This window comes from Drosophila obscura, unplaced genomic scaffold (assembly GCF_018151105.1).
Source record: "Drosophila obscura isolate BZ-5 IFL unplaced genomic scaffold, ASM1815110v1 contig_73, whole genome shotgun sequence".
In the NCBI taxonomy this organism is placed as follows: domain Eukaryota; kingdom Metazoa; phylum Arthropoda; class Insecta; order Diptera; family Drosophilidae; genus Drosophila; species Drosophila obscura.
The window spans coordinates 3,274,299-3,285,423 of NW_024542865.1; the positions used below are offsets into that span (position 1 = coordinate 3,274,299).

At 45.4% G+C, this 11,125-nt stretch overlaps 1 protein-coding gene across 1 annotated transcript; it reads left to right on the forward strand.

Annotated features, from left to right (window-relative positions):
* Window positions 1–9,069: 9,069 nt before the first annotated feature.
* LOC111065254 (protein disconnected) lies at window positions 9,070–10,922 on the forward strand. Its single transcript, XM_041595459.1, is given in 2 exon segments — window positions 9,070–10,081; window positions 10,083–10,922. Coding segments are annotated over 2 exon segments (1,755 nt in total). The 5' UTR covers window positions 9,070–9,112; the 3' UTR covers window positions 10,869–10,922.
* The last annotated feature ends 203 nt before the right edge of the window (window positions 10,923–11,125 follow it).

Here is an 11,125-nt window from a genome sequence, read left to right on the forward strand (position 1 = left end):
ATTCTATAACTATTTATTTTAATTTTTAATTTTATTTTGTATAAAAGATGCATTTACAGATAAATAGACAATACAATTCGAGGACATATTGATGCACCCAAGCATTGATTAAAGTTTATACAAGTTTTTGGGCTTTACGAAAATTCCTATAAATTTATATGACAAGTACATATGTATGTATGTGTATATTAGACATTAGGTTAGGTTATGGCGATAGCTTGGGCCTGTTATAGAGCCACGTCTCACTGCCTGGACAGTGATTTCTCATTTCAGACAGATATGTTCAATGAATATTTGAAAAGAGTCTGAAAAATATATCTGAATATATAAGTATTTTCGCTTTGGATTTCTTTATCTTATTTCAATTAATTTAATTAACAATGTTTCCACCAGATAGAGTGCCAAAATTTATTTATTTTATTTACAGATTTGTTGCCTAGAATTTATCCTAAATTGCAATTAATGTTTATAGCCAGTGCAACGAGGCCCTGTCACGGGCTGGGGTAGTGCCAAAATATAAATGCATATCCACTTAAATGATCTTTATGGAAGTGTGTTTTTTAAAATTAATTTCTCTGAAAGCTTATAAGAAAATGCGCCAAATGTACAAGTAAAATAGAATAAAAGTCAGCTATTTTTCATACATTTGTAAATATGTTGCGCATTGTCAGCCTAAAAACAGCTTAACAAAATAATTACCCCCCCCCCCCCCCCCCCCCCCCCCCGCCCCCCGCCCCCGCCCCCCCCCCCGAGCGGCCGGGTCGGAGTGTTATTAAAACGTATTAAAAATTATGAATACTTTCTAATATTTTTGGCGTATACCCAGCCCCAAATGGCAACAGCAAACAATTTTGCTGTTTGCATTTGCTGGTGTTTGTTTTTGTTTTTTGTAACATTTGCCAACCAAACAATAACACATTGAAAGTGTAACTAAACGGGCTTACATAACGCATATAACACATACATACATACATAAATATGTAAGTACATAATTCCATTCCAATTTGTTGTAAACACATGCAAATTATGCTCGTACACTTAATTTCTGCGGCTGCTGTTGGCTGCTCACAGTACACTCGCGTATACGTATTATGCGTGTACGAGTGTGGCTATCCGCTTATAAAAATGATTTAACTTTGACCTTCAAAGTGTATTGAGTGGTTGTAACATATGCACATATGTATATGTACATTGTACATACATAGATACACGCACGAACTTGTCTAGTCTTTCGACTGTAGCAACCGTCTGCTCCAGCCCAACCCCCGGGTTGCTAATCGATTTCTGCTCATCGAGAGGAGCATCCGAAGCGGGAATCTCCCTTCCGAAAGATTGAAAGGCGAACTAGAAAATTAGTTCACACGAAACTTCAATCTATCCCTTCTCTCTCTTGGGGGCGGAGTAAATTATCCTGTTATTGAAAAGGATAAGCAGAAGCAGTGTTTCACACAGGAAAATGCCTTGCCTGCCTGGGGTCACTTTAAATTAAAGCCATTTAAGAGTGCTCTGAGGCCCAAGATAGTTCTGCTTTTGCCTCTAATGGTATTCGTATATATCGAGAATTCCAAATAATTTTAACACCATATAAATGTGTGACTATATCTTATTTAATTCTTATAATTCTACATGCATCATTTATACTATACCCACATTTTAAGCTGTTTCCTCCCATATCTTCTAGCATTTTCTTTAGTGTTAAGAATGCTTATATATTTTCTTCTGCATAGGAATATAAACATTTAAACAGTAATCTTGAAATATTCCCAAATTGTGAGCTGTTTACTCTGCATATTATTCTATATTTTCCCGTCTGAGATATACTACCAGTAGAAATTAATTGCTCTGCCAACCCCACGTATCCCGAGTATCTTCCATAAGTATTTTGTAAGTTCACTCACTCACATAATATCATATTTCATTTCTCCCTGCCTTCTTATGCCCATATTAAATCTATGACTACCGCACACTTTTTGTTCAAATGATTTTTGGTCCTATCCCAACATATGTACACACATAAGAGCATCCTACATCTTACACATTTTCTGAAATATAAAAAAGACATCAGTAATTAACACTTTTTTGTTGCTGAAATAAAGTAAATAAATGAATACTTAATATGAAACTACTATAAAACTACTTGCAATTGTGTATGAGCAATTTAATTGAAACATATGTATGTGTGTATGCACTTATGTACATGTGTGGAATGTGTTTGCTTAATCCTTACAGAACAGAATGCAGCAATTATGTATCTCTGAAATATATTTGAAGGATTGCAATAATATCCAAACATTTTTGTTTGTCCATTCGTCAAATTTGTCCATAAACTTATTCACATGAATTCCCATTTAATAATTAATTTTCAATGTTTTTCTGTATTTTATATTTAATTTATAAAATTGATTCATTTTTCTGGCTTTCTCTATAATTAAAATTTAATTAAAGTATGCAAATATTAATTAATGGATTAAAGTGGTAAGATTTTAATAAATATTTATATATTTTCTGATCAAATTCCAAGTGTAGAAGTCACTCATAAATACAAAATTAATTGCATTAAAATGTTATACATAACATTTATATTTAAATCATCTCAAACAGTTGTAGACAGTTTCTAGTTAACTTGTACATAATATCCTTTAAGATGCATCTGGAAGACTATGAAGGCATCAAATTACTTACGTGCATACTATATGTATGTGTGTACATATGTATATGTACGTATATTGTATATATGTATGTACTTTCGAACTAAAACTCAATCAGAATTAGTAATTTAAATGGAACGAGTGATGTGAAAGTATATGAGCGTGTGAGTATATGTATGTATAAGAATGGAATGAAAAGGACAAAGAAAAGGCAAATGTATGAATGTACGAGTACCTACATACATATGTATGTATGTATGTATATAATCCCAAAAGAGTAATTAACAAGAATGGAAGGACTGGCGATGAGTACGTCAGCTTTTGATACCCTTGCATATCCATTGTTCCTTTGGCAACAATTTGGTGTACAACTTGATACTGACAACTGATTTTGATTACATTTTACTACAATACAATGAAAAACATAACACATATCAATATCTCCTAAATTTTGCTGTATATTTTATGAAATATTAGTTGGAAAATTAGTTTCCACGAAATTCAATATCGCAATCGTTCCTGCTTATTCATTTGGCGGAGGCATTTGACGTGCGCCAAGTTATAAAATTCCTGTGTAATCAAATTTACAAAGCATACCGTTAGCCCAGTTTGGGCCAATTTTCTTGGTTTTTGCTAAGATAGTTCAATGTGTTCGAGAGACTTTGTGGCATGACTTTTATCAAAAATAATATTGGAACAAAATTAGGAATATGGAAATCTGTTTTTATAGACACTCCTAATGTCTATTGGCATGGTGGACGCTTTGACAGAAATGTCCATTCACATACCCAGTATACATAACCGTCTACATACATGTGTATGTACCTAGTGTATGTACTAGTGAAGCGATTTACATAAATAAAACGCACAAGTAGAGCGAAGGAGTGAAAGAGATGACAACAACAAAAAATGAAGAAAAATGTAAGCAAAGACGAAGAAGAAGCCAGCAGCAGTAGCAGCAGCAGCTCCGACGGCAACCAACACCAACGCCAGCGACAACGGCAACGACAACGAGACGACGACGACGGGCGACTCTTCGGGGCCTTTGTCACCAGCCGCCCAAAAAAGTGCTCAAATACCATTGGTGCAGAGGGAGACAGGCGAAAATCGCCCCCATATTAAAGTGTCGTATTGTGTGACACCCATACAGGGACACACACACGCATACACAGAGAGACAGAGCATACAATTTGTGGCGCAATCGCATAGCCAGAGAAAGAGGGAGAGAGAGAGCGAGAGAGAGACCAACACACAGAGACACAGCGAGCAGTGTGGATCAGCCATTGGTGTGCGCCAGAGTGGGACGGACACAAACATTACCGGTTGGTCTCTGCCTGCCTGCCCAACGAGTGGCATCGGTTGACAGCGGGCAGCGGGCATCGGGCAGCGACAGCGGGCAGCGTCAACGGCACACAGTGGACACAAGACATCAAATGACAAAAATTTAAAAGAACGAAACGAGCAAAAAAGCAACGTGTGACGGCGACAGAGGCAGTGGCAGCGGCAGCGACAGCGACAGCGCAGCTTTTCTGGTCAATAATGAGACGAAGACGAACACACACACACACACACACACACACTCGCGTAGCAGCGACAATTACTGGCTGGCCATTTCCATTCCCGACAACGAGGCAGCGCAGTCGGCAGCTACACAACAACCAACAACCAACTCGTTTTAGCTCTGAAACCGAAACCGAGAGAGCGCTCCGTTAGCCTTTCAGCGAGCGAATGACAAGAGAGCCAAAGCAGTGCGTGAGAGAGGAGCCTCCACAAAATCTCTGGCTTTGTGTGTGTGTGTGTGTGTGTGTGAGTGTTTGGTCAGTAAACGCACACACACACAATAAGTCGCATGTCAACCCCACCGCTAGCGGTCCATCCACTCAGACGACACTGTGCGAGTGGATAGGCAATAGCTGAATATAAAGAAGTTACGCTGCTCTAGCACACACGCACAAGGGGATCCGCCCTATATATGGAGACGTATGTACGTACGTACGGTATATGGTCAGGAATTAGCCTCCAATGCGAGTGTGTGTGTGAGTATTGTGGGTGGTGGGGGATCTCTCTTCTCTCCCCACCACATAATGACATATAATAAAAATTGTTGCCAGTGCTTAAGAGAGCCCGGTGTGGCCTCTGTGGGCCTTCCAGCTCTTTCTACTCTTAGCCGATGCACTGCTTTGCCGACAGTCGCTCTCGCTCTCTACGGTCCGAGAGTGGGCTCGTGTGAGCGGGACAGCAGCTGTATGTGCGTGCGTGCGTGTGTGTGTCTAATGACCCATCGACGACAATGTGACACAGGCAGGCCGTCGCCGCCGCCGCCACCGACGCTTGAGGGAAGGCCAATTCCAATAGCATTTACCCTCTCTCGCTCTCACACTCTCTCAGACAGCAAACACACACACACACAAACATATACTGGCGAAGCAGCGCTGCCAGCAGTGGCAGCAGCAGAAGCAGCAGAAGTCGCTGGCACCAGACTACTCAGCCTCTGCTTCAGGTAGACATTTGTGTGGCAGTTGTCCGTTGCTGCGTGTCGCTGCCGCTAGAGAGGAGTCAGAGCGAGAGAGCGAGAGGCCAAAGTGTCACCCACCCCCCTGCGCTGCGCTGCCTCGTTGCGTGTGTGTGTGCGTCGCATTTGTCGTCGTCGCTGTCGTCGTTTCGGTTTTTTTTTTTCTGCTTTCTGCCGCCTCGCAGCCTCGTCTCGGCCTGCACGACAATCAGTGTCACCCACGACACCCGAAAGAGTGGATCTTTGCTCACTGCTTGTGCTGTGCTGCTCGTGTTGTTGCTGTCACCTACACACTGTTACCGTTTCTGCCTCTCGTTTTCGTGTGCGTGCCGCGTGTGTGCATGAGACTTCTTGTTGCCGTTTCCGTTGCCGTCGCCGTTTTTTTTTGTCGTTTTTGACGACAAAACTTTTTCAATAAAAATTCTACAACAAAATGCAATAACAATAACAACAACAACAACAAACTCATGGAAAATATACGCTATTTTCCGGCAAACATTTTTTTTTAAATGCAATAAAACTGTGACCAACGAAAAAATACAATACAAGGAAACTGCAAGAAACCTTTTTAAATAACAAAACAAAGTAACAAAAAAAAAAAATAATAACACCATATAGAAGAAAAGTGCTGAACAAAATATTGTGGAAAAACTCAAGAGTTATATAACAGGAACCTGCCTGAAATAACCAGGAAAAACAAAACAAAACAAAACAAAAACAATAAGGTATGTAAAAGAGTACCGTACCCCACAACGTGCTTACTGTCTGTCGCTGCTTTGCCGGCGGCAGTTGCTGCATGTCCCGCAACGTGATTCTCAAAGCAGTTCAGCTTTCAGTTAGGACTTTGTGTCGTGTTCTGTCTAAGGATCTGTCTAAGAGTGTTGTCTAAGGATCATATTTAACAATAATATGGTGTAAAAATTCTCATGGAAGCGGTGTCTCTTGAGAGTCATGCCAAAGCTGTTTAATGCGAAGAATCATTGAGTCCAGAGAGCATTTTCAGGTTAGGTGTTGAAATTGTGAAGTTTCGGAATCAATCAATAACGATAAAAATCGTATAAAATTCGTTCTAGGTTTGGGTTTTAAAGTTTTTGGCTCGTCTAGAATTTGTAGAATTTTTAACCAATCCCAAGACTTGGATTTATGGATCTCAGAGCAGCGTTCTATGTGCATTTGTGTCTCCGGAGCATTCAAGTTTCACTCCAAAAACTGTTACTTTTGCGAGTCTTGGCTAAATGCCAAAGTTTAACATACAGACAGACATATATCATGCTTGATTTTCTTACCAACAAATCATGTTAGATGTCGTATACGCAATCATAATCATCATCAGCATTGTCATTCCACATCGGAGTATCCCATTACATGAACCGCTCCCCAAAACGCTTGGATTCTTGGACTCTTCTGTGGAAATCTCTAAAATGTCAAAGTTGTAATTAAGATTTTTGTCTTTCGGAATGATGTTTCTGCCGGACCATCTATCTCTCTGGGGTCCGTTGCTCCCCGTTGTCCGTCTCTAGTATGTTTGTATGATTGTGTACGAGTACTGGTTGTATCTCTGCTATTTGCTATTTGCTGGCTATTATTATGTACTACTATTAACAACAACTACAACGGCAATTACAGACAGTGTTCACATCTCTGGGGCATGCCTCGTTGCTGCAGCTGTAGCTGTAGCTGTTCGGGAACTTTCAACATTTTGCTGCTGCTGCTTTTGATGCTGTTGTTGCCGATAATCAAAAAAACGTTTCGTCCGAGCCATCAAAAGTTTGTGATTGGTTTTTCCTCTCCCCATCTCTCTCTCTCTCTCTCTCTCTCTCTCTCTCTCTTTTGTTGTATCTTCTGGATCTGCTTGGTCTCCATCTCCTTCTGTGGCAGGCATGCTCTGGTCTCTCTCTCTCTTTTTCTGTGCTTGACAAAAATAATTATCCCCATGTACCTGGGCATGGATACTCGCCTCAATATATCCAAGCATCCATCCAGCTATCCATTCCTCAGGCATTCACACACTTGCGCTTACATACACGCATTTTAATGCTATTGTTGTTATCGTTACTAATGAGCCCCATAAAAAAAAGAAAAAAAAATACAAAAAAAAAAACTGAACGCCCCTCTCTGCACTGAGTGTCCCAGTCTCACAGTCACCCAGCCCCACCAATGTATCTGTATCTGTATCTTTCTCCGCTCTGTCTCTGGCTTTGAGTATCTCTGAAATTGTAGTAGCTGACATTGGGCAAGCGGCTAGCTGGCGAATGTGTTCGACTTTTAAGATTGATTCCAGATAGCCCCGGCCACAAAACATCTCTCACACGACCACCATCATCATCATCATCATCCGCATGATGTTGCTGCCGCGTTAACAATTGTCCCCAGCCCAAAGTCCCCTCCAGTCTTTCAGCCTTTGCTTGGGAATACCCTCGCAGAAAGGGTAATATCGGCCTGATCTTCCAAAGATTTGTTCTAGACCATTATCCCGCATATTCATGTGCAGAAATCTAAGCTGCAGACAGCTGATAATTTATATTAATAGTTAGATGAGTAACGGCCACACATTTCAATGTTTATATGCCACTGCACGTTTTTTGCCAATCATCTCGCATATTTATAGTGTCTCTATATCAGCTATGAAAGTGATAAGTTTTGAAATAAATACTCTACCCGCAATATGTACCCAGCATAACCCAGGGTATGGCCAGCTTCGTATAGCCTCTGCCTTTATGTGGCTTATTTTTGCTGCTTCTGCTGCTTTTTACGTCTGGGCTGGCTGCTGCTCACAATTACGGTAGCAAACGAAGCCAACAATAAAAAGTCGCTTGGATCACATTTGGGGGCTAGCTAAAGCTCTCTGTCTCCATCTCCATCTCCGGATCTCTCTGGCTATGTCTTTGAATCTGATCGCCGCATGTTGTCGTCGCCGTCGTTCGTCGATGTCGTTGTCCGAGGCGATTTTAATGCCAGCCAAAAAAGCTGTAAAAGATTTCGCTCAAGCAAATGAGGCAACATATGATGGGGTGCCGGTGCCCCCTGTCTGTGTGTGTGTGTGTACGTGTACGTGTACTTTTGTGGTCAACTGTGTTGTGTTGACATGAAAAGATCGGCCGACCGACGCTCTGTCACCAGCGCTAGGAGCGGAGCAGCTCAGCTCAGCTCAGCTCCTTTGGCTTTCACTTTGCGAATGGCCAAATGGCCATTTGGGGATGGGCAACCAGATCAATGAAATGTCCAAACGATTTTCAGAGATTTTTATTAAGGTTTGCTACCCAAAGAAAAAAGATCTCTCCTCTCCTCTACATTTTGTTGTTGTTTGGTTTTGATATGTGCCAAACATTTTGCACATTATTTGTGAGATTTATTGGGGAATATCTTTTCGATTACATTTCGATTGCTAAACGCTGCACTGACTTTTAATCGATAGATTCTCCTCTCGTTCTTTCACCATTAATTGCTGTCGTAGTGCCCGCTTAAGCCCATTTAATTGATGGATTGCTGTTCGTTCCCTTTGCGCACAGATTTATTGAACCCTGGTTGACCTGTCCTCGATTTAATTGCGCCTCACACACGAGGCGAGAATTGGGGATCCATTCTGAAGGGCTGACTTTTGGCGATAACATTTCGCAGAGCGAAAAAGTTGCAAAACTTCCCCACGACCAACCCACCCCACCCCGGCACTCCAGCGACATGCCGTGCGGCAGCCTACAGCCCAGTTGTGGCACATAAGTTTGCGATTAGGATTGCGCGCTGTCCGCTGACTGATTGACCGTTTGAGCGACTCCCTGATTGACACTTACACTTGCCCCCACGCCCCTGTGCCGCCCACTGTCCACTGTCCACTGTCCACTGCCCACTGCCTGCCATGCGAAAGCCGCTCTAATGATACCAAACTTTTCCCCTCTCTGTCTTTGCAGGAACAAAATCCAATCCAAATCCAAATCGAACAAACGTCCAGCCAGCCATGGAGCACATTATGAATCCGTTCATGTCACCCGCTTATCTGCTCGGCCATGGCCCACATTCACATTCGCATTCGCATGCCCATACCCATGCCCATGCTCATGCCCATGGGCATGTCCATCCGGGAATGGCCAGCGGCACCAATTCGCCAGCCAGCTCGCCAGGTGGATCCTCCGGCTCGGGTGCGGGCGGCCACAGCAGCAGCAACAGCTCGACAAAGCCCAAACGCTGGGGCTCGCCGCCCATCAACCTGGCCGGACAGTTCATCAATCCGGCGACGGGCAAGAAGCGCGTCCAATGCTCCATCTGCTTCAAGACCTTCTGCGACAAGGGCGCCCTCAAGATCCACTTCTCGGCGGTGCATCTGCGGGAGATGCACAAGTGCACCGTCGAGGGCTGCAACATGGTGTTCAGCTCGCGCAGATCCCGCAATCGGCACAGCGCCAATCCCAATCCGAAGCTCCATTCGCCCCACATCCGCCGCAAGATCTCGCCCCATGACGGACGTACGGCCCAGCAGTTCCCCGTGTTTCCCGGCGCAGCTGCCGTCGCTGTGGCCGCCGCCGGACGCTTGCCGGCCGCCTTTCCCGGACTTCTGCCACCACCACCGCCGCACCACCATGCGCACCAGTCGCATCATCATCCGTCGGGTGTGGGCTATGGACCGGCGATGATGTTCGCCGGCGGCCATGGCTCCGGACTGCACAGCCTGGGACTGCTGTCCGCGGGACAGGAGCGAGAGCGTCTCTACGAGGAGGATGTGGATGGCGAGGGAGAAGGTGAAGGAGATGTCGATGCCGAGGGAGATGGCGATGCCGATGGCGATGACGATGGTGTCTTTGTGTACGTGGACATGCATGCAAACAGCTCCAGTCCGGCTGCCTCCAGCCCATGCCCCAGCGAAACGGATGCGGATGCGGATGAGGAGATGCACTGCAGCCTGAGCCTCACCAGCCACAGCAGCGCCAGCGCCAGCGGTCGCCTGTGCCGATGAGCAGCGTTCAGCCGATGAGCCGCTGGACTTTAGCCTACACAAGCGACGCGAAACAGAGCCGGAGCCAGAGCCAGAACAGGAGCAGGAACCAGAGCGGGAAAGGGCAGGGGAACAGATCAAGCGCTCGTCCAGCCCCTGTGGCGGAGCCTTCTCCATGGAGCGCCTGCTGGGCAAGCGCAAGCGAAGCAACAGCAGTGCCTCCGCCTCCACGGGCGGCCACCCAGAGACGAGCATCAAAATGGAGATGGAGCTGGAGCTGGAAATGGACGGCGACAGCTCCGAGGCCTTGGCCGCGGCATCCGCCTGCATTGATCTATCGGCGCCACCGACCAGGAAGCACTCGCCCCAGCCCCAGCCCCAGCACCAGCCCCTGTCCCTGTCCCTGCCGCTCAGTCTGCCCATGCCGCTGGCCATGGATCTGGAGGAGCAGCATCACTTCCGACTGCTGCAGACGCAAATGTTTGCGGCCGCTGCGGCTGCCGCTGCAAGCGCCTCCAGCCAACAGCAGCCAACGCCCAACGCCTTTCTGCCGCAGGGTGCCCTCGAGTCGCCCAATGCCCCGCCCATGTGGAGCCTGCTGTCCGAGGTGTACCGCTCGATGCTGCTCAAGACGCAGCAGCAGCAGCAGCTGAGCGGCGGCCACCATCACCACCACCACCACCAACACCATCACCACAGTGGCCACCACCAGCAGCAGCCGCCGCAGCAGTCGCCAGCGCCGTACGGCGACCTGCCACCGACGAATGCCGCCATCTCCGTCTAAGCTTTTGGGAGTCAAGGCCGCGGGATCCTTAGTCAAATGTTTATTATTTTTTTTTATTATGAATATATATATATTTTTTTTTTTAATTTTTATTATGGGTCTTGTTGTTCGGTCGAAGGCGTTGGGCATTGGTGGGGTGGGTGGGTGGAGGGGCGTGCGTGGCGGACAGAGTCCTGCTCAACGCGGCGTCTCCCCCCCTCGCCCCCACTACCCTGCCGACGGCGCGGCACGGCAGCAGAGTTCCCGAATCTGCCTCG